Source organism: Erinaceus europaeus, chromosome 2, assembly GCF_950295315.1.
Source record: "Erinaceus europaeus chromosome 2, mEriEur2.1, whole genome shotgun sequence".
Lineage (NCBI taxonomy): Eukaryota > Metazoa > Chordata > Mammalia > Eulipotyphla > Erinaceidae > Erinaceus > Erinaceus europaeus.
Window position 1 is genome coordinate 196,985,066 of NC_080163.1, and position 25,830 is coordinate 197,010,895.

General features: G+C 54.3%; 1 protein-coding gene and 1 long non-coding RNA gene across 4 annotated transcripts; one reads left to right on the forward strand and one right to left on the reverse strand.

Annotated features, from left to right (window-relative positions):
• LOC132536852 (uncharacterized) lies at window positions 1-2,858 on the reverse strand. Its single transcript, XR_009548399.1, has 2 exons — window positions 2,724-2,858; window positions 1-685 (listed from the first exon to the last, which is right to left on the reverse strand). It is a non-coding gene; the product is annotated as an uncharacterized LOC132536852 (long non-coding RNA).
• SMG9 (SMG9 nonsense mediated mRNA decay factor) lies at window positions 2,764-25,123 on the forward strand. Of its 3 annotated transcripts, none has more exons than XM_007532879.3 (14): window positions 2,764-2,966; window positions 7,483-7,638; window positions 8,724-8,798; window positions 8,879-9,146; window positions 9,240-9,337; window positions 12,369-12,481; window positions 13,753-13,864; window positions 16,788-16,883; window positions 17,265-17,350; window positions 21,406-21,512; window positions 22,011-22,118; window positions 22,222-22,350; window positions 22,588-22,732; window positions 23,826-25,123. In XM_007532879.3, the coding sequence occupies exons 2-14, from the start codon at window positions 7,489-7,491 to the stop codon at window positions 23,902-23,904; spliced, it is 1,566 nt and encodes a 521-aa protein (XP_007532941.1). In that variant the 5' UTR covers window positions 2,764-2,966; window positions 7,483-7,488; the 3' UTR covers window positions 23,905-25,123. The 3 variants fall into 3 exon arrangements, with proteins under 3 accessions (XP_007532941.1, XP_060042210.1, XP_060042211.1); XM_060186227.1 differs by lacking the exon at window positions 2,764-2,966 and adding an exon at window positions 5,781-5,918; XM_060186228.1 differs by lacking the exon at window positions 2,764-2,966 and adding an exon at window positions 6,275-6,389.
• Window positions 25,124-25,830: the final 707 nt, after the last annotated feature.

Consider the following 25,830-nt stretch of genomic DNA (forward strand, 5'->3'; position numbering starts at 1 on the left):
AGAGAGACAGACAGAGAGAGGGAAAGACACCACAGCACTGACCTACCTCCATTGATGGGGACCGGGCTTGAATCTGGGTTAAGGACTTGGCAAACATTGTACTTTACGCATAGAGAAGTCAGTGTTCAAAGCCCACAAACTGTCTTGTTCGAAGTCCTGCCCCGCATTTGTCTGTAGTCCTCGCCCCCTCACATAACCACTGATAGTCATTTTTGGTACTTACATGAGAAAGTCCCTTCCTTTCTTCCTTTCTCTTTCTTTCTCCCTTTCTCTCTCTCTCTCTTTCTTGTCTTACTTCCTTTATTCATTCCTTTCTCTCTTAGTATTTATTTTATTTTATAGGAAAAATGGGAGAGGTGGAAAGGGTGATAGGGAGAGAGAAAGGGGCAGGGTGGTGGCGCACCCAGTTGAGCACACATATTGCCAAGCACAAGGACCTGGCTTAGAACCCTCGCTCCCCACCTGCAGAGGGAGCTGCTTCATGGGTGTTGAAGCAGGTCTCACACCTGCAGCGCTGTGAACCACCTTCCCAGCCTCAAGGTCCACTCTCTTCAACTCCAAGGCTTTGCTGTACCCGCAGCTCTGGAAGGAAACTGTTTGAAGGTCTGCAACACAGGGCCCAGAGCAGGAGACTTCTGTACACCACCAGCTGCCTGAATGCTGTTGCTGTGTGTGAGCTCTTTGCCTGTTCAGATCAAGCAGAAACAAACAAACAAACAAAGACATTTTTCTTTCTTAATTTATTTTCACTTTATCTCTGTTTGGTAGAATAGAAACTGGGAGGGAAGGAGCAGAGATGGAGAGAGACAGAGACCTATTGTGAACTGTTCCCCCTGCAGGTGGGGAACCAAGGGCTGGAACCTGGGTCCTTGTGCTTATATATATTTTTACCCTTTTTAAAAATATTTATTTTTGTTGCCCTTGTTGTTTTATTGTTGTAGTTATTGATGTTGTTGGATAGGACAGAGAGAAATGGAGGGGGGAGACAGAAGGGGGGGGCAGAAAGACAGACACCTGCAGACCTGCTTCACTGCCTGTGAAGCGACCCCCCTGCAGGTGGGGAGCTGGGGGCTCGAAACGAGATCCTCACGCAAGTCCATGAGCTTTGTGCCACCTGCGCTTTTTTTTTTTTTTTAAGAATTTATTTATTCATGAGAAAGATAGGAGGAGGGAAAGAACCAGCCATCACTCTGGTACATGTGCTGCCGGGGATCGAACTCAGGACCTCATGCTTGAGAGTCTATTCCTTAGCCATTGTGCCACCTCCCGGACCACGCTTTTTTATATATATAATATTTGTAGGTAAGTGTAGCATGTATGACTTCGCTGCTCCTGGGAGGACTTTTTTCATTTTTTTTTATTGCAGATAAAGAGGTAGGGGGATGTTCTGGGGAGACGCCATAGTGTTAACACAAAAAGAACTTTCATACCTGAGCCATCAAAGGTCCCAGGTTCAAGTCCCAGAACCACTATAAGCCAGAGCTGAGCAGTGCCCTGATAAAAACATGTAAATAAAATTAAAATGGGGGTGGTGGTGGCAGGGACTTGGTCCATTCAGTAGGTTAAATGTTGGGTTTTCAAACACGAGGTCCTGAGTGTGATACCCAGCCCCACATCTCTCTCTCTCTCTCTCGTCACCTTCCATTCCCAGTGGAAACCCAGCTCTCCAGATAAGCCCGCGTCCTTGGACGGTGAGCGCTTGTCCCCTGGCCTGTGAGTCCTCCAGATCACCTGTTGAGATTGCCAAAGACTGTGCCCTGAGTCATTTACATTTTGCAACCCAAAGTGGGTCGGTCCCTCCTTTTCCTTGAGCCCTGAAGAATCTCCTGTCTGGCCCCGTGCCCACCAGCATCCTCCATGTTCCTGTGCTTGCACCCTCTCTACCCCATGGCTGGGGCTGGGGAGGGGGCACGCAGTTCACGCCCAAGTCTGAACTTTGCTCCTGAGTTTTCCCTCTGGGATGTCCTAGTCCGCCCCTTCCAGGTCCAACCAACCCTACACTCTTTCCTAAAAAATTGGATTTCTGGAACAGGAAAGCTTCCAGTGGAGGGGATGGGCTACAGAACTCTGGTGGTGGGAATTGTGTGGAATTGTGCCCCCTCTTATCTTATGGTCTGGTTGACCATTATTAAATCAATTAAAAAAAAAAAAAAAAAAAGATGTGGCCCGGGAGGTGGCGCAGTGGCTAAGGCACTGGACTGTCAAGCATGAGGTCCCGAGTTCAGTCCCTGGCAGCACGTGTAAGAGAGTGATGTCTGGTTCTTTCTCTCTCTCTCCTATCTTTCTCATTAATAAAATCTTTTTTAAAAAAAATTGAAACTCCTAGATGTCTCCTTCCATAAACCGAGATGTCCTCCAGGTTTGATTCATTCTTATGTTCTCAGCTCTCGCTCAGTCCCGAGCACTTCAATTCCACTCGGCAGCCAGCCACCATCACTGATGATGCTGGACTTGAACCTGCGACCTCACGAACTGAGGCTCTTCAGGGCACTCCTACTATTCCACCCCACCCTGCTCCAGCACAGCGCACGCGCATTGAGGCAGGACAGCAGGGCCTCCCCCCACCAAACTTCCCGCCCCCAGGCCACCCCCCCGCCTCCTTGACGCGCATGCGCACTGAGCTCATCCAATTCCAACGCACGGGAAGCGTCGCGCTCAGGCTCCGTATGCGAGTGTGCCGGCCTGCTGCGCACGCGCAGAGCCGGCAGCCTGCGAGAACAGACCTGCACTTGGCCTCGCGATACTTCCTCCTCCTCTTCCTCCTGCAGGCCGGCTTTCCTCCGGTGCCTCTTCCGGAACCGTTCAGGCTAGACCGGTACTCATCTTCCCTCCTTTTGCTCCATGTTCTCGGATCTTCAGTCGTCATTTACAAGCCAGTGGCTTGTGGTGGAACCTCCCCGCCCCTATCCCACTCCATTTAGGAGAGCGCGCGCCGTGCCCCTGGAGCCAATCAGAGGCCGCCTTAGGTAAGAGGCCCGGGTGCCGCGGGGGGCGGGGCCTGTCGTGCCGGGGGGCGGGGCTGCCTGGGCCCGCGCTCAGAAAAGGGGCGGGCTCCCCTGACCGCGGTCACGTCGGGGGCGGGGCTATTGCGTCCTCCGTGGGGCGGGGCGCACTTTGACGTGGGCGGGGCTACGGGGCTCGCTCTCTGCAAGGGGCGGGGCTCAGTGGGGCGGGGCTTGGCGTGCTGTGGTCGTGCAGTCCATATGGGGCGGGGCGAACAGCAGGCCCCGCCCCCTCCGTTAACCGGACCTGGGGTGGCGCTGCGAATCCACGGAAATGAATGGGGTCCCTAAAGCAGCCGGTTAAATACCTGCTGGGCGGGAAGAAACCAAGAAAAAGCCAAAAATAGGTTCTATTCCCCCACGCCACCATACGCCAGAGCTAAGCAGTGGTGTATTTCTCTCTCTGACCCTCTCTTCCTCTCTCAAAAATAAAATTTAAAGATCGTAAATAGGAATTTAACTTCTGGGGGCCGGGCAGTGGCGCACCCGGTTAAGCGCACATAGTACTAAGCACAAGTGTTGCTGAGGAGTTATTCACAAGGACCCGCGCAAGGATCCGGGTTCAAGCCCCCAGCTCCCCACCTGCAGGAGAGTCGCTTCATAAGCGGTGAAGCAGGTCTGCCGGTGTCTGTCTTTCTCCTCCTCTACCAGCCCCTCCTCTCAAGAGAAACTCAAGTGCTGGGAAGAGCCTCTCAGGGAGCTTCTAAGTATCCCCAAATACTGGGGGTATGTCCCCCCCAATTCTGTGGGAGTACAGGCTCCTGGTGGTGGAGCTCAGGACTTGCAGGCATGAGCTGTGGGATTTGATCCCAACGTGTGCTCGCAACTCAGAGTGATGCTCCGATTCTCTTGTTAACAATTAATTGTTTTGTGATTCTGGCTGGGGTGTGACAGATACATACTTCGTAGCTCCTGAGCTGGCAAGTTTTCTATCTGTATCTTTCAGAGGGAAAGATGCCAAGGCACCAGTGTTTCTCCTGTGCTGTGGTGTCACCAGGTGGTACCCGGGACTCAAACCCCAGCCATATGTACGAGCCCCCTACCAGCTAAGCTTCCTTCCAGCCCCAAAATAAAGGAAACAGATTCACAAAACGAGGCTGGGAACCACTTGCACACCCAAGATCCCAGGTTTGATCACCGACACCACGTAGGCCCAAGCTGAGTGGTGCTCAGGTTGTCTTTCTCATCCGGGGAGACAAATGAGTCTTAAATGCTGATTATGTCAAGGGCTTCATCCTAGGAGAACTGTCAACAGGGACCTGGTTACATGTGAAGTCTCCTGAAATTGTAACTGGATTCTCCTGTTCCTGACAGGAGGTGCCTCATTAGAAGGGCACAAACATGTATTTAGGAGCTGAGAGTCTCCCTGAATAATTTGCCAGTGGATAATTTGTGCTCCGGAAGAGCAAAAAAAAAGGGGGGGGGGCTGTGTGGGCCCGGGGTAGATAGCATAATAGTTATGAAAAGAGACTCTCATGCCTGAGGCTCCAAAGTCCCAGGCTCATTCCCCCACACTACCATAAGCCAGAGCTGAGCAGTGCTCTGGTGGAAAAAAAAAAATGCTTAAGGGCTGTGGCTGCACCCCAAATAATGTAGTTAGACTGTTAGCTTCTGGGACATCATGATAAGAGTTCTGTAAATAGACACTTAAAATACGGACTTTAGGGAGTCGGGCGGTAATGCAGCGGGCTAAGCGCACGTGGCTCAAAGCGCAAAGATGGGCCCCCGGCCTCCCCACCTGCAGGGGAGTCACTTCACAGGCGGTGAAGCAGGTCTGCAGATGTCTGTCTTTCTCTCCCCCCTCTCTGTCTTCCCTTCCTCTCTCCATTTCTCTCTGTCCTATCCAACAACAACATCAATAACAACAACAATAATAACTACAACAATAGAAGAACAAGGGCAACAAAAGGGAATAAATAAATAGAAAAAAGTGGACTTTTAAAAATATTTATTAATTTTTTCTATCTTTTTGCTACCAGGGTTATCACAGGGGCTCAGTGCTGACACTGAATTCCTGGTGGTCATTTTTTTTCCTTTCTTTTTTTTTCCTTCTATTTTTATTAGATAGGACAGAGAAAAATTGAGATGGGAAGGGGAGGTAGAGTGAGAGAAAGACAGACGCATGCAGATCTGCTTCACTACTTGTGAAGCGTTCCCCCTGCAGGTAAGGAGTGGGGACTCGAACCCAGGTCCTTGCACATGGTAACGTGCGCTTAAGCAGTGCACCACCCCTCAGCCCCTAAGGTTTATTATTAAGGAAAAAGCCAAAGCATCAGTCTGGCACTTGTGATGTGGGAGCTCAGAGTCGGGACCTCGTGCTTGAGAGTCCATTGCTTTATCTGTTGTGGCACACCCCAGGCTGGCACACTGACTTTTGAAGTTTGGGGGGGATGTTCACCCTAAGAAGGGTCTTAGAAACAACATTGGAGTTCCCCAGATTACATGCAGATGCCAGCTTTCTGGGAAGTTCCTCCATCGGACTGTTGAAACAGACAACTCCTTGGAAAGTCCCAGACTAACACACACAAGGACGCACACTCATTTGCATGGTCAGGGCATCCTCCTGGGCTTGTAAACGCACACTTCACTGCTGGGGCAGAATCCCCACTGAGCAGGAAGACAAATGCAGGGCGCCTGCAGCTTCACTGCAGCTGGCAGAGGAGCCCCACGTTCTGAGGGGACTCTCCACCAGAGCCTGCACAGAGTCACTCACATGCTGAATGAATCGCCCATACACTTCTGGAAGGGGGCCTTGCCCTCTCTGGGGGAGGCAGCCTTCTACCCAGACTCTGAGATCACGAAGAACAGTACAAGAGGCACAAGACAAGCCCCTGCCCGGGCAGCAGAATCACTCCTACATCCTGTGAACAGGCATTTTGGGGCTGGGGAAGAGTGTTAGTGTCACTGTGTGCCATGGTGAGAAGCGGGACTTGTGGAGCCACTTAACAGGCAAAAGGGTTCGTGAGCTTTCTGTCAAGGGCCGGAGTGTTGTCATTGTAGACACAGTGGGCCCAGCTGTTTCCACAGCTTCCCTCTGCCCTGGTATCAGAGGGAGCCTTGGGCAGTTAGTTAATGGATGGACGGGGCCGGGTTCTAAGAAAACTACGTTTACGGAAACAGAAGGTCGCCGTTCGCTCACTTGGCCTGTCAGCTAGAGCAGATGGCCGAGAGCCTGCAGACAGAGCCGGGACCAGGGACTTCTGAGTGATGGGCAGACAGCTGGAGGAACTCCCAAGGCAGCTGTTGGGATGGGAGGCAGCTGGTCACACAAGTCGCTGGCATATTATATAACATGTTACTGTAAACACCACTGAGAGCCAGGAGCGTGAGGGGCAGCAGGCTTCCAGGCTTGGAGGGGAACACACTGAAGCATGAAGGGACGCCCGGGTGAGTGCTGGGCCCACACTGCCAGTCAGGGCTGATCCAAAGGTAGTGCTCAGACTGAGCACAGGAGGAGATGACAGGTTGCGTTTTGGGAAAGATATTACTAGTTTTTTTTTTTTAACGCAGTTAAAAAAAAATTTTTTTTTAAGTATTTTGTTTTTGAGAAGATGCAGAGAGAGAAAGAGTCAGAGAGAAACACTAGAGCACAGCTCAGCTCTGGTTTATGGTGGTGCGGGGAGCCTCAGGCATGAGAGTCTGTTGCATAACCATCATGCTATCTACTTCCTATGTGGACCTGGTGCTATTATCTGCATTTATGTTGAAGCAAACTGACTGCAGTTTGGGCTACACAGGAGAAGCATCTGAGTTTCTCACCGCATACAGAGGTCGGCACTCAGCATGGGAGCCCTGCCATGCCTCCTTTCCAGTAGCTGCCTCGTAGTTCAAGATAGCTGCTTGGACTCCAACCTTCACACATCGCTTCCAGCTGGGAGGAGTAAGGGGAAGGGGCAGAAGTCACGTGCCAGTATCCCCGAGGGAAAGATTCTAAAAACTGCCCAACATGGCTCCAGTTTTGCGCCTTTGGCAGAGTGGTACTCAGATCTTCAGGCTCATTTACAGCAGACAGGGGCCAGGCGGTGGCACACTTGGTAGAGTGCACACATTACCATGTGCAAGGACCCAGGTTCAGGTCCGTGGTCCCCACCTGCACGGGGAATGGGGGTGAGGGCTTCACGAGTGGTGGAGCAGTGCTACAGGTATCTCTTTCTCCCTCTCCTCCTTCATCTCAATTTTTCTGTGCCTCTGTTTAAAAAGGAAGGAAGGAAGGAAGGGCGGGTGGGCCACCAGGAGCAGATCTGTCATGTAGGCACTGAGCCCCAGTGATAATCCTGGTGATAAAAAAAAAAAAAAGTAAGTATTTTTAAAATGAGAGTTTTCATTTTAAGGAAGTGACAAGTGGGTGTTGGGACCAGCTGGCAGTCACACCACAGCCAGCACGCTCTCTTGAAAGTGTCCCCTTATAGTCCAGGGCTCATCCATTAAGTAGCGTGGGGGAGACTCCTTTCACCCCGAAGCTGACCCTCTCTCTCCGTAGGCGACCATGTCTGAGTCTGGGCACAGTCAGCCGGGGCTCTACGGCATAGAGCGGCGGCGACGCTGGAAGGAGCCAGGCCCTGGCGCCCCCCAGAACCTCTCTGGACCTGGCGGCCGGGAGAGGGACTACGTCGCACCATGGGAAAGAGAGAGACGGGTGAGTGTCTCGGCCTGAGGACGGCGCTCACACAGTTCCTTAGGTGTTTATCTAGCACTGAGCACCTGACGCTGGGTAGACGCAGGAACGTCACCCACACACAATTTCATGGCTCCCGGAGGGCCACCGTCACGCTGAGCGTAGCACCTCCCAGGTGGTACTGGGGATTGAACCGGAGCTGGGCACACGCAAGGCAGGCACCGTGCCCAGCGGGCTCTCTCTCCAGCCCCTGCACCTGTCTCCTGCGTGTCATCTTCTTTGCACCCTTAGCCCCTGGCATCACCCACTCCTCCCGGCCTCCTGGGCCCATAGCGCCTCCTGCAAGTCTCCCTCCCTGTCCCTTTTCCCGCAGCCATTTTAACTTTCCCGTCGTCTTGCTTGCCCTCTACGTAGGCCAGTGAGAAGAGCAGGGTGTAGGGAAGTCTCTGTGACATGTGGGTGAAGAGACAGGCCCGAGAGGGGTCAGGACTTCAGGGGCTCTGGGAAACTAGAGGAGAGGAGGCCTCTGACCCCAGCTCGGGCCTCTCCTGAGACAGTGTGTGTGTGTGTGTGTGTGTGTGTGTGTGTGTGTGTGTTGGGGGGGGGTGGGCGAAGCCAGAGGCTCAGAGAAGAAAGGTGTGGGAGCCGGCCCCCTGCATACTTAGCATGGGAGTGTGGGGTGCCGGCGGGGGCGCCTACAGCTTCAAGCCCACCCAGGCTGTTGGGAGGCCCCAGCTATGTCAGCCCTGTGACCATGGGCTCCTCCCATCCTCCCTGAGACCCACCCTCATCACTCAGTGAGACCGGCTGTGGCGGTGACACTCTCAGCCCATGATAGTCCTGGGAAGAGACAGTCTCTGCCCCCTACTTGCCAGAGAGGGGGTGGGGGTGCTTTGTCCCTGTTCATGAGGTCAGCAGCAGGCAGGGTCCAACTTGAACCTAGATCCATCCGTTTCCGGGGCCCTGCGGGTCACGCTCTCATTTGTCAGATGGAGAGCAGACCATCTGCCCTGAGCTGCGGGAGCCAGTGTGCTAGAGCATCGGTTGGGGCCCCCCTGGCGCAGCCCACCCTCCTTAGTAGCCCCCTCCCCCTGAACCTCCTTCAGGACGGCAGCGAGGACTCGAGCACCGCAGTCATGCAGAAAACCCCCATCATCCTCTCCAAGCCTCCGGCTGAGCGGGTGAGCAGGGAGGCACCTTCCTGGGGAGGCTGGGCAGGGGCTCTTCCCAGGACCTGATGGGCACCTCCTCCCTCCTGCAGTCAAAGCAGCCCGCGCCCCCAGCGGCCCCCACCGCCCCGCCCACCCCGGCCCCCCTGGAGAAGCCCATCGTCCTCATGAAGCCCCGGGAAGAGGGGAAGGGGCCCGCTGCCAGCGTTGCCGGTGCATCCTCCCCCGAGGGTGCCGCCCCGCCGCCCCCCACCACCCCCACGCCACCCAAGGGAGAGAAGGAGGGCCAGAGGCCCACACAGCCTGTGTACCAGATCCAGAACCGGGGCATGGGCACCGCCGCGCCCTCAGCCATGGACCGTGAGTCGGGGCCGGGCGGGTCTGCTGAGGGGCCCAGCTGTCATGCCTGCAGACCTCGCTGAATCCCCTGTCTCCCGCTCTCTCCCACTCCAGCTGTCGTGGGCCAGGCCAAGCTGCTGCCCCCGGAACGCATGAAGCACAGCATCAAGCTGGTGGATGACCAGATGAACTGGTGCGACAGCGCCATCGAGGTACCGGGCCAGGGGTGGGGGGTTTCCACTCCTCTCCGCTGGGCTTCCCCGGGGCTCACAGCCTGGGCAGCTCTAGCTGGGAGCATCCCAAGGGTCTTGCCCAGCAGGGCCTCGACCCCCATGGCTTCCACTGGCTGAGCCAGGTCAGTCGTTAAAATACCGTGTGCAAGGACCCGGGTTCAGCCCCACCCCCGCGTCCCCACTTGCAGGGGGGGGCCTCCCGAGTGGTGAAGCAGGGCTGCAGGTGTCTGTCTCTCCCCATATATCCCCTCTCCTCTCAATTTCTGTCTCTATCCTAAACAAATTAAAATCTAAAAAAACCTGAGACCTCTTGGTAGCACTTGGTAAGGGCTTCTCCTTGGGGCTCTCCTGCACCACCCCACACAGCAGGGCGGCCTGCCAGTCCCTGCCCCCCCCCCCACACACAACTAGCTGGAAACTCACACTGTACTGTTGGCCTGTTTGTCGGCTTGCCCTCCATCCCAGAGGCCTGCCTTCCACCCAGACTTCCCCTCTGCCTGCTGCTTGTCCTCAGCCCCGTCACCCCTCGGCTCGAGCTCACCTCGGGGTGTCTTCTCTGCTCCCTCAGCAGTGCAGACTTACTCCGGCAGCGCGTCAGGCCCGCCCACAGCTGGACCTGGGTGATTCCCTGCCCGCTCATTCAGACCAACCTGGGAGCTGTTAGAAGCCGAGGAGCCACTTGCAGGCCCTGCCCCCCTCCCCTTGAGCCCTTCCAGGTGGAACTAACAGTGGGGAGGAGGTGCCGGTACTTGGTGGGGTTTGCTGTGGGGGCTGCTGTCTCCCCGAGTGATTCCTGAGTACTTAGCATAGCTTGGCAACTGAGGTGTTGCTTTTTGTCGATTTTATTTATGAAGAAGAGAGAACCAGAGCATCACTCCGGCACAAACTCAGGCCCTCATAGCCAGCAAGTCCAGGGCTTTATCTCTGGTACCACCTCCCAGGTCACACATTTTAATTACTTTTTATTTTATCTGTAAACAGTTACTTCATTACATGTGTGAGAGAGAATCTCACGCGAGAGAGGAAGAAAGGGGGTCAGGGCAGGGCACGACTTCAGTACGTGTGGCTCTGTGGATCCGGCTAGGAGCCCAGGCCTGTAAGCTCACCACCTCACTGGTCAGGCTTGTCCCATGTTATTTCATGAAAATCTGGCAGCCAAGGAGGTTAAGTGGTAGCACACTCGCTTACTCACTCTCTCCCTCCCCTCCCTCCCCACCTCCCCCTTCATTAATAAATAAACCTTTGAAAAAAAAATGTTGAGAGCTTCACGTGGCCAATGTCAAATCATATTTAAACAATGTCACCCTTGGATATTCTGACTTAAATGTACTGGACTCTGGATTTGCACAATTTTTTTTTCCCACTAGAGTTAATGCTGGGGTTCAGTACCTGCACCATGAATTCATGCTCCCAGCAGCCATTTTTTCCCCCCATTTCTTTTTATTTTTGCTAAAGAAGGAAATTAAAAGGGAAGCAGAGGCATTAGAAAGAGAGACACGTGGTCCGGGAGATGGCGCAGTGGATGCTGCTTTGGGCTCTCAAGCATGAGGTCCCGAGTTCAATCTCTGGCAGCACATGTACCAGAGCTCTGTCTGGTTCTTTCTTTCTCTCCTATCATTTCTCATGAATCAATAAATAAAGTCTTTTTTAAAAGAAAGAAAGAGGGAGTTGGGCTGTAGCGCAGCGGGTTAAGTGCAGGTGGCGCAAAGCACAAGGACCGGCATAAGGATCCCGGTTCGAACCCCGGCTCCCCACCTGCAGGGGAGTCGCTTCACAGGCGGTGAAGCAGGTCTGCAGGTGTCTATCTTTCTCTCCTCCTCTCTGTCTTCCCCTCCTCTCTCCATTTCTCTCTGTCCTATCCAACAACGACAACAACAATAATAACTACAACAATAAAACAACAAGGGCAACAAAAGGGAATAAATAAATAAAAATAAAAATATTTAAAAAATAAAAAAAATAAAAAAGAAAGAAAGAAGGAGAGACACCTGCAGCCATGTTTCACAGCTATTAACGTCCCCCCTGCAGGTGGGAACTGAGGGCTTGAACCTGGCTCCTTATGCACTATGCTGTGCTCCACCAGGTGTGCTGCCATGTGGCTCTGCACCTCTCTTCAAAGCTCTTGAGGTGAATCAACCTGTTTTTCTTTCGAAATTAAGGCACTTTTTTCTTTTTTTAATTCAGCAGTGTTGGTTTGCAAAACTGTTTAGGGGTATGATTTCACATTTCCACACCCTGCACACTGCCAAAGCACCCGCACCCTCCACCAGTATCTGTTGTGCTCCCTGCGTGGACACACACACCCATCCCTTCTCCTTTCCAGATGATTCCAAGCCGCCACAGCTGGCACATGTGTTTATCTTGGGACCTGTCTCTGCTGCCCCCTGCTGCTGGCAACCAGCAGAGCCGAGCTGGTGGCCCAGGGTTTCCCAGAAGAAATCTTGCATTCCAAGACAGACCCAGCTTCCCTCCCCACACACCGCTCCGCTCTCTTTCCCACGCTTCCTGCTGTCTGCCCGGCCCAGCAGCGCCTGGAGCTGAGCCACAGCTCTTGGTGAGCAGGTCCTCCTGCCCCCGCACCTCCTCTCTGCTCTCCCCCTCCCTCTGTCCCCGTGTCCCAGCCACACTCACCTCCTGCTCACTCCCAGGTAGTGCCCTTATTAGCACCCAGAACACTCCACCTGCTTCATCTCCCACCCCTACCCTCCCTGCGTGTACGCACACATGCACGCACACGCACACGCGCACACACACCCTTTTCCTATTAATAAGCTTGGGGCCATAAAACTATTTCTTCTTTCTTTCTCCCTCCTCCTTCTTTCTTTCTTCTTTTTTTTTTAGGCTAGAGCATGAAAGTCTTTTGGCATCCCCATTCTCGCTATCTCCCCAGCCCCATAGCAGTGTTTCTTCGTGAACAAAGAAAGCCACAAGAGCTGCTCCTTCACCCCTGTCTTCCTCCTGCTCCAGTGTCTGACGGGTCACCGAGGGACCCTTTCCTGTCTCCCCACAGTACTTACTGGACCAGACTGATGTGCTGGTGGTTGGCGTCCTGGGCCTCCAGGGGACGGGAAAGTCCATGGTCATGTCATTGCTGTCAGCCAACACTCCTGAGGAGGACCAGAGGTGAGGGACCCTGGGTGGAGGAGTGGGGGCCCCAAGAGGTAGGTGGGCAGTGCCTGAGGCAGGAGCCTGGGGTGGCAGTGGGGGGCTGCCTGTAGGTGGTGTCGCCAAAGGACTCTGGGGAGCTGCTTCCCCTCCACATAAGCTCAGGGTCAGCTATGTTAAAGGAGGTGGTGTGGGGCCATGCTGCACCTCTCTGTATCCAGTCTTGCCCCTCCTGCCTGCCTGCCTTGCCCCGAATGTTTCAGCACCCAGATAGGAGCCGCCTCCTGGGCTCTACAGACCACCCAGGGTTGAGCCTGGCCCACACCGCAGTAGGGGGTGTCTCAGTGCTGTGGTGTCTTTCCCTCGCTTCCTCTGTCTCTGTATCTGCATAAAACATATTGGCCCAGAATGTTGAAGTTCCAACAATAACAATAAATAAATAAATAAAAGTAAACTAAGATAACATGGGTTCCAGAGTCCAGTCAGTAAGTAAACTGTGGCCTGGAAGGTGGCATAGTAGACAGAGTGTGGAATTTGCAGGCATGAGGTCCTAAGTTTGATCCCTAACAGGTACCAGAATGACAGTCTGGTGTGCTCTTTCTCTCGCTCTCTCCCTCTCTCCCTCTCTCCCTCTCTCCCTCTCCCTCCCTCCTTCTCTCTCCCTCTCTCCCACTTCTTACTACAAATAAAACTTAAAATGTAATAAACCACCAGGTGAGCTACCAGTCTCCTGAGGACTTGACATTTGTTAACCTCACAGTAACCCTCAGAGGGTTACTGACTGTAACCCTGGCTGGGTCCCTACTATATGGAGGAAGAAACAGCAAGAAGAGATCAAGGGACTTGTCTGAAGCCCCTGGCCAGGAGGAGGCAGGGCTGGGACTTGACTCCCACACGTCCGTCTCCTGCCTTCATGGGGTGAGTTGGCAGGTCTGCTCATGGGCAGGGGCGAGGTCACGTGGTGTGAAGGGTGACACCGCCTCTCCCCCACAGACTAACACGCGCACAGAGCAGGGCCCTAGAGGACAGGCTTTGCAGACAGGAAGCACATCTCACACACTCATCTCCCGTCTCATAGCTGAGAGCCAGGCTCTTTTATTTTTCGTTACTGGAGCATGACTTTTTCAGATAAAAACACAGAGGGAGAGAAAGACAGCAGAGCACTGAAGTCTTCCTCCAGTGTGATGGGGGCCGGGATCGAAGCTGGGTGACGTGCAGGACAAAGCAGGTGCCTTCCCAGGTCAGCTGTGGATGGGCCTCTGACGCACCCCACCCACTGCTCCCCCCAGGGCGTACGTGTTCCGGGCCCAGAGCGCCGAGATGAAGGAGCGTGGGGGTAACCAGACCAGTGGCATCGACTTCTTCATTACCCAGGAGAGGATCGTCTTCCTGGACACGCAGGTGCCAGCCTCTGTGCTCCCCTGCCACTCTTCCCATCCCTGGCCGTGCCAGTCTCTCCCCCGTGTTTAAGGCTGACCTCCCCTCGGGTTCCAGGGCGTTCCAGCAAGGCCAGCTATCCTGGGCTCTTAGCCTCACCCTTCCCCTCAGTCCTCATCTGGAGAGCAGCCTGAGTGATTTTTCTTGTGGCGGTTAAAGTGTAGCCCTTGGAGTCGATCTCTGTCCAGATCCTGCCTTCATTTACTATATTATTATTACTGTTTTAATGTTTGTTTGTGGCCAGGGAAATTGCTCCGCTGGCAGAGTACAGGACTTGCATGTCTGAGGATCCATGTCGGATCCCTGGCTCCACATGTACCTAAGTGATGCTCTGGCTCCTCTCGCCTACCCCCCACCCCACTCTCATGAAATTCTCTATTGTACATATTGAGTAAATCAGTTTTCTTTTTTTCTTTTCTTTTATTTTTGAGAGAGTTGCAGAGAGAGAAACACCAGAGCACTGCTCAGCTCTGGTTTATGGTAGTGTGGGGAATTGAACCTGGGGCTTTGGAGCCTCAGGCATGAGCGTCTTTTTGCATAACCATTATGCTGTCTCCACCCATAAATCGGTTTTTATTAAAAAAAGAAAATAGGGGGTCCTATTTTAAAATAGGTGGTAGCACAGCGGGTTAAGCCCACATGACACAAAACGCAAGGACCGGCATAAGGATCCTGGTTCGAGCCCCCGGCTCCCCACCTGCAGGGGAGTCGCTTCATGGGCGGTGAAGCAGGTCTGCAGGTGTCTATCTTTCTCTCCCCCTCTCTGTCTTCCCCCATCTCTCTTGATTTTTCTTTGTCCTATCCAACAACAACAACAACAATAACTACAACAATAAAACAAGGGCAACAAAAGGGAATAAATAAATAAACTAAATAAAACTTTTGGAGAGTGGGGAAGCCACTTAAGGCTCCAGGTTCAGCGTGTGACCCCACCATATGCCAGAGGTGAGCAGGGCTCTAGTGGGGGGAGGGGGTGAGACACACACATCACATTTTCAGGGTCCGTTACTAGCTTGCTGGGATACTGCACCTGCTTGGCCACACACAATCCAGGGTCAGGCCCGGCCCCCACCTGGGCCTCATCGCATCTGTGAGGTTTTAGTGAGCTAATACGAGTAAAATCCCAGTGGTGGTGCCCGGCACAGAGAAGGTAAGTCGGTGTCCTTAGCTGAATACTCCATCTCCCCTGCTTTTTTCCGCAGTGTTGATTCCACTGCTCCCTGGGAGCTGTGTGTTGCATTCTTGTTGTCTCAGATAGGAGCAGCGAGGGAGAAGTACCACACCACTGTCCTCCCATCCTTGGAGCTCCCTCAGTGGCATCCAGGGTGCTCCTGGGTGCTGTCAGGTCTCGAACCCATCGTCTGGTTCTTGGTACAGTTCACAGCCTAATCCGTGAGCTATCTGCTGCCCAGGGATTACTTTTTTTTTTTTTTTTCACTTTGTAAATTTTTATTTTTATTTATTTATTTTTTTTTGCCACCAGGGTTAATCATTGGTGCTCGGTGCCTCAGTCCACCACTCCTGGTGGCTATTTTTCCCTTTTTCTTTTCTTATCTTTTTTTTTTTTTAGCTAGGACAGGGAGGAATTGAGCAGGAGAGAGAGGGAGAGAGAGACAGACCTGCTTTGCCTCTCATGAAACTTAGCCCTGCAGGTGGGACTGAGGACTCAAACAAGGGTCCTCGCGCCATGGTAACTTGCACCCAACTGGCTGCGTCACTGCCTGGATTCTAGATTTGCTTTTCTCCCCCCTCCCTTTTTGTTGCCTTTGTTGTAGCCTTGTTGTGGTTATTATTGTTGTTGATGTTGTTTGTTGTTGGACAGGACAGAGAGAAATGGAGAGAGGAGGGGAAGACAGAGAGGGGGAGAGAAAGACAGACACCTGCAGACCTGCTTCACCGCTTGTGAAGCGACTCCCCTGCAGGTGGGGAGCCGGGGGCTCGAACCGGGATCCTTATGCCGGTCCTTGCGCTTTGTGCCACATGCACTTAACCTGCTGCGCCACCACCCGACCCCCAGAATTGCTTTTCTTTTTTTTTTTTAAATGTATCCACCTCTACATTTTAAAAAAATATTTATTTTATTTATTTATTCCCTTTTGTTGCCCTTGTTGTTTTATTGCTGTAGTTATTATTGTTGTTGTCATTGTTGTTGGATAGGACAGAGAAATGGAGAGAGGAGGGGAAGACAGAGAGGAGGAGAGAAAGATAGACACCTGCAGACCTGCTTCACCGCCTGTGAAGCGACTCCCCTGCAGGTGGGGAGCCGGGGGCTCGAATCAGGATCCTTATGCCGGTCCTTGTGCTTTGCGCCACCTGCGCTTAACCTGCTGCGCTACAGCCCGACTCCCCAGAATTGCTTTTCTTAACAAATTCCACACGCTGCTATAAGAAGTCCACAGCCTGTCAAGCTAATTTAGCTCCCATATTCTAAATGGAGTCTCCCGTTTTGAAAAGTTTGATGAGTCACTGCTGATTCTTCTCACACCCACTAATGTAATTTTAAATTTCTCAGCAATTTTCACACTAATCATTGTTTTTTTGGCCTCGGTAATTACCTTCTCTGAGTTTGAAAACATCCGAAGCACTCACAGCAGACAGGGTCTTTAAGAGGTGTGAATCATGAACTGTGTCAGTCAGGGGCAAGTTTGTCTCCTGGGCACAAGTCATACGAGAGCAAAAGGTGCCAGAGGGCTGGGGAGAGTGGATCTGCTTCAGAACTTGGTGCTTTCACCGCCTCTCCCTGACGAGCTCTGTACTCCTTAGAAACAGCCTGTCCTTCTGGGTTCTGATGGTGTTTGTCCCAAGCTGTGATTTCCTTGCCCCTTCCTCTGGGGCTCTGGGGGCCGTGGCCCCTGGGTTCCCCGACACTTCCTCTTCCTTGCCTCAGCCCATCCTGAGCCCCTCCATCCTGGACCACCTCATCAACAACGACCGCAAGCTGCCTCCAGAGTACAACCTGCCCCACACCTACGTCGAAATGCAGGTGGGAAGCCCGGCCCGGCCATGAGCAGCCCCTCCCCTGCCCCAGAGTCTGTGCCGGTGGCTGTGGTGTGGCCGGACCTGCTTTCTGCTCCCTTAGAAGCCTGGCTGCCCTGAGCTGTAGGAAGAGGCAGCGCTGAGGGTCAGATCTGACTGACGCCTGGCTCTGTCCCCCAACCCCAAGCCAGTGTCCACGGGCGTAGCATGGGGGGAGCGTCCCTCCCAGGGCCCACTCAGGGAGGGCTGTGCTGGAAGCGCCGAGGCGGTGTGGGCACACAGTAGCATCTGACCCCCCTTGTCCTCCTGGGCTTAACCTTGACCGGGGCCCCGGCTTGGACAGAGGGGCTCCTCAAGTCTGTGTGTCGCCCCCGCCCGCCCGCCCCAGTCACTCCAGATTGCCGCCTTCCTCTTCACTGTCTGCCATGTGGTGATTGTCGTCCAGGACTGGTTCACAGACCTCAGCCTGTACAGGTCAGGAGCCGGGGACACGGGGCAGGTGGGAGGCGGCTTCTCTTCCCTCCCCCCACACAGACACAGACACACAAGGCTGACAGCAGCCACAGGGACCCTTTTAAGGTGGCAGCTGGGGACGTGGCTCCGTGCTACAGCAGAGGACTTGAGTGTGAGGCTCCAGGCTTGAATCTTGCCACTGCACGTACCAGAGTGACGTTCTGGGTTTCTTTTTTATCTTTCATATGAAAAAAAAAAATTTTTTTTAATCTGTTTAAATCAAAAACTAGTGGCATGGGAAGTGGTGTAGTGGACAAAATGTTGGATTCTCAAGCATGTGGTCCTGACTTTAATCCCTGGCACCATATGTGCCAGAGTGGTGCTCTGGTTCTCTCTTTTTTTCTAATATGAAATGAATGCGAGAGAGTGTGTGTGTGTTTTCCAGTTATAAAATAGTAGCCCAGAAAGTGATGCAGTTGATAAAGTCTTGGCTTCTCAAGCATTGGGTCCAGACTTTGATCCATGGTGTCACATGTGCCAGACTGATAAGCTGGATTTCTCTCCCTTTCTCTCTTTCTGTCATAAATAAATATCTAAAAAGAATTGCATCTGAAAATAAAATTAGAGCTGGGGAGCCAGCATAATGGTTCTGCAAAAAGACTTGTGCCTGAGGCTCCAAAAGTCCCAGGTTCAATCCCTAGCACCACCATAAGTCAGAGCTGAGCAGAGCTCTGGTGAAGGAAGGAAGGAAGGAAGGAAGGAAGGAAGGAAGGAAGGAAGGAAGAAAGAAAGAGTCGGGCGGTAGCGCAATGGGTCAAGCACACATAGCTCAAAGCGCAAGGACCGGCTTAAGCATACCAGTTCGAGCCCCCGGCTCCCCACCTGCAGGGAGTCGCTTCACAGGCGGTTGAAGCAGGTCTGCAGGTGTCTGTCTTTCTGTCCTCCTGTCTTCCCCTCCTCTCTCCTATTTCTCTCTGTCCTATCCAACAACGACAACATCAGTAACAACAATAATAACTATAACAATAAAAAAAAACAAGGGCAACAAAAGGAAAAATAAAGAAAGAAAAGAAATGAAAGAATTAAGTAACAGTTGCAGTGGCTCGCTGTCTTCTAGCCTTCTCTCTCTCAACACAAGCTCCCAGCCTACCTACCCCCCACCCCCACCCCCTTACACATCACTCAGAGTGAAATCTGAGTGAGGCCTGGTCTCAGCCGGAAACTGCCTTCTTGCAGATCTTCTCGTCTCCACCCTCACACCCTGCAGGTCAGAGTCAGGCCTCCACTTGCTGTGAACACAGCCCCTGCTACTCTGCCTTCCTGCCCGGCTGGCTGTGCGTTCTGAATCGCCGTCCACCACAAACGCACTCGGCCGTATTGCCATTCTGGGCCCCAGGGCCGCAGAGCCTTGTTTCTCGTTTGTTCTGTCTCAGTGCTAGCTGACTACTGCTCTGGGCTACCCTTGTCAGAGGGGAGTGGGGCACCACAGCATGGAAGCTCCCAGCCATAGTATAGTAATCCCGTGTGCTGTGCCAGGCACTCAAACCTGGGTTGCACACAGCGCAAAGCAGGTGCTTCGCCAGTCCTTTGCTTTTTTTTTTTTTTTTTTTTTTGCCTGCTTGGCTTCATCATCCATCATTCTTTTTTTTTTTTTTTAATATTTTATTTATTTATTCCCTTTTGTTGCCCTTGTTTTTTTTTTAATTTTTAAAAAATATTTATTCCCTTTTGTTGCTCTTGTTGTTTTACTGTTGTAGTTATTGATGTCGTTATTATTGATTGGATAGGACAGAGAGAAATGGAGAGAGATGGGGAAGACAGAGAGAGAGAAAGACACCTGCAGACCTGCTTCACCACCTGTGAAGCGACTTCACTGCAGGTGGGGAGCCGGGGCTCGAACCAGGATCCTTGCACCGGTCCTTGCTCTTTGCACCACATGTGCTGAACTGTGTCACTGTCACTTCCCAGGTCACTAAAAATATCTTCAAGCAGTTTTCAGTTCACAGGAAAATCGAGTAGAAAGCGAGAGATGTCCCGGTATGCTGTGCACCACCCCCAACACACAGGGCCTCCCCCACGACTCATACCCCAAACAGGAACATTTATTCTAGCCGGTGAACCTCCCTCCCACCATGCTGTTGGGACCGCCCGACTCCCAGTCCTTTGCTTTTTTAAGGTTTATTTATTTCACTGAGAGAAAGGGACCCAGCACACTGACCAGCTCTGCATGTGGCAGTACTGCGGATTGAACCTGAGGCCTCTGGGGCGTCAGGCAAGTTTTGCACTCTAGTTCTGAGCTATTTCCTGGGCCCTAGAGCCTTGTTTTCACACTTGAGTCCGGGCAGCCTTCTCAGAGCAGGTGAGCCCCTAGAAACTGGGCGTGTGTGTCTGTGTGGAAGCGTGTCTGTAGCTCCCACCCGAGCCTGCTGTCCCTTACCTCAGACGGCAGGTTTGCATCACTTATGCAGCATATTTGGGGAAAAGAATTAAAAATAGCGAGCAACATTTGTAACTACGCAGAAACCCTGCACACCATTGTTTACAGCAGCTTTATTCATAATTGGCACAAGTGAGAGGCACCAAGATGGCCTCTGTGAACAAGTGGATAAACAATCGTGGTCCGCCCTGACTGATTGATGGTGAGCTGGATCCTCACCATTTGGTGCTAAAAATACTAATGAATAAACAAGCAAGCTGCCTGCTCACTGAAAGGCACCATGGAACCTTGTATGCATGTTGCTGAGAGAAAGGAGACAACCTGGGAAGGCTGCGGTCCCAAGGGTGGGGTGTTCTCGGAAAGGAAACTGTAGGGGGGGGGAATGTCGGGTTGGGCTGGGGGAGTAGCTCACCCGCTGGGGCGCCCGCCTTGCCGTGTTCGTGGCCCAGCTTTGAGCCCCAGCTCCACATGGCGGCTCCACAGCACTAGGGGGAGCTCCAGTTCTGTGGTATCTCTTCCCTCTCTATTTGATGAAAACACAGCCTGGGAGCAGTGGGATCACAACAGGTGTGATGCTGAGAGGTTTTAGGGCAACAGCACTGTTGTGTGTGACGTTCTAATGGCCAACAAGCCACCAATCCATCCAAGCTCTGAGAACGCACTAAGAGTGAGGTTTCCTGCAGACCCTGGACTTGATGGGGCAGCATGGTGGGAGGGAGGTTCACCAGCTAGAACAAATGTTCCTCTGTTTGGGGTATGAGTCGTGGGGGAGGCCCTGTGTGTTGGGGGTGGTGCACAGCATACCGGGACATCTCTCACTTTCTGCTGGATTTTCCTGTGAACTGAAAACTGCCTGAAGATATTTTTAGCGACTTGGGAAGTGACACAGTGACGAGAGCACTGGACTGGCAAGCGTGAGGCCCCAAGCTCAGCGCCTAGCACTACAGATGCTGGGGCAATGCTCTGGCTCTGGCCCACTGATCAGTGAGTCTTAGAATATATGTACATTCCCCCAGGTTGGGAGTCAGTGCGCCCGCCGCCGTAGCGCCTGCCTTACTGTGCACCATGACCTGCATTCCAGCGCAAGTTCTAATGGGAGCACAGTGGGTGGCGGATGGCACCATGGGGAAGCTCCACAGATCATGGAGTGGTGCTGTTGTGTCTGTCTGTCTCCCCCCATTTGAAAGAATGGAGGGAAAAGTTGACCTGAAAGCAAACAGCACAAGGCTTCAGCACTGAAAGAGGGGAAAAAAAAAAAAAGTATGTGTGTGCATATGTCTTAAATAACCTGGACATACTTTAAATTAGTCAGCCTGGACCCGTGGATTGGTTATGTTCAAGCCTTTGAATTCCATGAAGTTGTGTGAGGACTTTTGTCTGGCTGTATTAAAAAAAGAAAAAAAGAAAGAAAAGTCTTGGATTTTCAGTGAGAGAATCAGAGCGTCACTGTAACACACATGATGCTGGGGATCAGACTCAGGTCCTCCTGCTTGGGAGTCCAGCTCCTTACCCACTGCACCACCTCCCTGGCTGCAGCCACTGTTTTCATCAGATGTGCAAAGACCTTCTTTCCCCTGGGCTGTGGGAGCTGGGGTGTCAGTGCCTGAGTGTCCGCCTCTCCCCGCCCCACTCACCTCAGGTTCCTCCAGACAGCAGAGATGGTGAAGCCCTCCACCCCGTCCCCCAGCCACGAATCCAGCAGCTCCTCGGGCTCTGACGAAGGCACTGAGTACTACCCCCACCTGGGTGAGGGACCCTCCAGGGGGGAGGAGGGAGGGGTGAGAAGCGGGAGCACTCGGGGAAGTGGGCACAGGGACCAGAAGGAGGAACTGCTTCCTCTTGGACCCGTCACCCCGCACACTTTGGCTGCTGAGGCCGTGTTCCCCTGAGCCCACCTGGGTCTCCGTGCTCACGGTAGGAGCCTCTAAGGGGGTGGCACCGCAGTCTGGCCTTTCCTGGGTTCCTGTTCTGCCAGCCCGGGGCTGAGGATGTAACCGCCACACTGACCCATGTGGGGGCCGGGAGGCAGCTCGCCTGGTAGAACACACAAGGCTGAGGGGTGGAACCCTCTACCACGTGGGAGCTCTGGATGGTGGCGCCTTCCCTGGCAGCCCAGTGGCCCCTGGACTGACCACAGAGACCTGCTGCTAAAGCAGAGCCCTGTCCACAAGCCCCATCTGAACTCGAGCGGGAACAGGGGTCCCAGCGCCGGTGCCTCAGCCGCCCCCTACCCTGGTCTCCCAGTCTTCCTGCAGAACAAAGCTCGCCGGGAGGACTTCTGCCCTCGGAAGCTGCGGCAGATGCACCTGATGATCGACCAGCTCATGGCGCATTCGCACCTGCGTTACAAGGGTGAGCCCCCCCCCCCCCACACACACACACCTCAGGCCCCAGTGCAGGGGGAGGAGCTCCCTGTGGTGGGGGCGGCCGGCTGACCCCAGGGCCCTGTCCCCAGGTACTCTGTCCATGCTGCAGTGCAACATCTTCCCGGGGCTCCCGCCCGACTTCCTGGACTCCGAGGTCAACCTGTTCCTGGTGCCCTTCATGGACAGCGAGGCGGAGAGTGACACCCCACCCCGAGCAGGTGTGGGCCCTCACGGGGTCTGGGGAGACCCTTCCTTAGGGGGACCCTCAGCCCACACGGCTTGGGGCCACAAGCTGTCCTGCTCAGAGGACAGGAGACTCTCTCGCCTCGCTGTGTGGCTTCTTCCCTGCAGCCCACGAAGGCCAGTGGGGGGGGCCCTGAGGGACTCCGGCTAGTGGGAGGAAGAGCCCTGAGCTAGTGGCCCTCCTTGGCCCGCCCGCCCCGCCTCACCCACAGGGCCCGGCTCCAGCCCACTCTTCTCCCTGCTGCCTGGGTACCGCGGCCACCCCAGCTTCCAGTCGCTGGTGAGCAAGCTGCGGAGCCAGGTGATGTCCATGGCGCGGCCCCAGCTGTCGCACACCATCCTCACCGAGAAGAACTGGTGAGAGCAGCACCGGGGGGTGTGGGGGACTGCGGGGCACAGCTCAGGGCCCTGCAGTTCGTGGGATTCTGAGTCCGGATGTGCAGGGGGCATGTGGGTCCCGTTGCCTGCTCGGCTGAGGGGTGGGATCGTCACACACTGTGGCATGTGTCATTGGAGTGTAAGGATTATTTTTTAGACAGAAATTGGAGAGAAGGGGGAGGTCGGGAGGAAGAGACGCCCGCAGGACTGCTTCACCACTCAGGAAGCTTCCCCCAGCAAGTCTGGAGACCGGGGACTTGAACCCGAGTCCTTGTGCATCACTGCCCGGCCCTGCTGAGGTTGATGAATTCTAAGGAGCCAAGTGCAGGGATCGTAGACTCACGGGACACTGGGCAGAAGGCCACAGGGCAGGCTGTCTAGCTGTTACCTGGCAACATTGTCACCATCCCCCTCCCCGCTGCCCCCCCCCCCCCCGCCAGCCCACTCCCCACCCTGCTCTTGCTCACCCAGAGCCGCCCCCATTGTCACCATCCCCCTCCCCGCTGCCCCCCGCCAGCCCACTCGCCACCCTGCCCTTGCTCACCCAGAGCCGCCCCCTCACTCCCAAGAAAAGCAGCAATTGGAGCAAGGAATCCTTTGGCTCAGAGTTGCCTCTGGTCAGGTGGTGGTACACCTGGTTGAGCACACATGCTACTATGCACAAGGACACGGCTTCAAGATTTCAATCCCTACCTACAGGGCGGCAGAGGGAACTTCACAAACGGGGCGGAAGGCCTCCTGGTGCTGTGCATGTGGGCCAGAGCTGTGGTCTTAAGTGGGGCCTGTGGGCGGATGGGACACACAGCTGTGTGTGTTTTATGCCAAGGCTGGAAGATGGTGGGGAGAGACCCCCATCAAGCAGGATGGACTTGCAGGCTATGGTTTGAGGTCTTCCTGAAAACCCAGGCACCACAGCCTGACCTCCCCCAGGTGAGGGACAAGAATCGGGGCCACTGGCCTCAGCTGGATTCTTCCCTCCCAGCTGGGGAGATTCCCCAGTGTTGCCCACCTTCCCTGCTGCAAGGGGCCACAGAGACGAAGCTCTCACAGGCAACGCCTTGCCCACACACAGGTTCCACTACGCCGCCCGCATCTGGGATGGGGTGAAGAAGTCCTCGGCCCTGGCAGAGTACAGCCGCCTGCTGGCCTGAGCCCAGAGAGGATGTCACACAGGGAGCCGCTTCCCAGTCCCCTGGCGACAGCAACGGTCCCCAGCAATGGTGACGGTGGCACGGGAGCTTGCAGTCCTCCCCTTATAGGGTGCACAGAGGCTGCTGGCCTGACAGGCAGGCCAGGGCCACCACTTCCTGGCCCGGAGGCACAGCCCAGGTGTCCAAGACCAGCCCCTACCTTCAGGGAAGTGCTGTTGAGGGGGGAAGCGCTCTGAGAGCCCACCCCTGACCCAGGGGCAGCTGAACCTCCTCCCCAGCAGGCACAGGTGGTGGGAATAATGAGTAAGTGGCGGGGAGCCCCAGCTGCATCATGGCTTCCCGAAGGGGCAGAACCTCGCCCGCCCCCCCCCCCCCCCCCCCCGTGTCTGTGGGGTGAGGCCCAGTGTGGGGAATGAACCGATTCCAGGAGTGGGTCTGGAATAAACAGTCACACAGGCTTGAGCCTGTATTGTCTTCTCTGCTCCCTCAATGTGTCCTGTAGCACAGGGTGAACCCCGTCCTTGCCCTGGGGATCCCTGCCTGCCCACCCCAAGAGCACCCACCCAGACTCCTGTGCCCAACCTGCAGACCCCTCCAGCCAAGCATCCGTCAAGACAACTGTCACGTATCCTGTCGCATACCTTCCCCCCCACCGAGTGACCCGGGCGTTTCCCAAGCTGGACAGTGACCCAGGAGGGCACACAACTGAGGACATGAAAGCACCAAGTTTGGGGGCTGGATGGTGGTGCGGCTGGCTGAGCGCACACAGCACACATTACTGATCCAGGACCCGGGATCCTCTCTCTGTGGGAGGTGGGGGGTGGCATGTTCACCCGGAGAACCCCCCCCTTTGGACAGCTCCACTAAGTGCCCTGCTGCTCCAAAACCCGGGGTGTGGTTGAGCACACACATTTGAGCCCCCTGATTCCCACCAGCAGAAGGAAAGCTTCACGGGTGGTCAAGCAGGTCTGCAGATGTTTGTCTCAAGTTTTTTGGTTTTTTAATGATACATACAAAGAGAGGCCAGATCACTGCTCAGTTCTGGCTGATGGTGGTGCTGGGGGTTGAACCTGGGACCTCAGAGCCTCAGGCAGGAAAGTTTTACAGAACCATTATGCTGTCTCCCCAGCCCTTTCTCTTCCTATACCCCCCTTTTCAATGTGCAGTCTCTCCAATAAATAAAATATAAAGCACAAGGTCCTGCGGGCTGCATCCAGGGCTAGCTGGGGTGTGAGTGTTTTCCTTTTTCTCTCAACCCCATGTAGCCTTCTGCCTCCCAGCTGCCAGGGACCCGGGATTGGGGTCACTGGTGTGAGCCATCTGCCAGCTGGTGGTTGGAGTTGGCATGCTGTGGGCTGCTGGGTCCAAGGGCGAGAGGATCCTCTGACAGGAGACCTCTCCATATGGGGAGGCGCCCATGGAAAGTCATGTCAGGATCTGCCCAGCCCAGCAGACCCGCCTCCAGCACCCGCCTCATGCACAGCCCCACCTACAGGGGAGAAGCTTCAAAAATGGTGGAGCAGTGCTGCAGGTGTCCCTATACCTCCCCTTCTCCATTTCTGTGTCTTTTTCTTTCTTTTTCCATTCCTCTGCCTTTTTTTGAAATATATATTTTCCCTTTCGTTGCCCTTGTTTTTTACTGTTGTTGTAGATATTGTCATCGATGTCGCTGTTAGGACAGAGAGAAATGGAGAGAGGAGGAGAGAAAGTCACCTGCAGACCTGCTTCACCGCCTGTGAAGCGACTCCCCTGCAGGTGGGGAGCCGGGGGCTCGAACCGGGATCCTTATGCTGGTCCTTGCGCTTTGCGCCACGTGCGCTTAACCCACTGCGCCACCGCCCGACTCCCCTGACTCCCTTTTTATTCTTAGCAGAGCTTTGCCCAGCTCCGAGCTATGGGCTTATGACGGGGTTCTGCGGGCTTCTG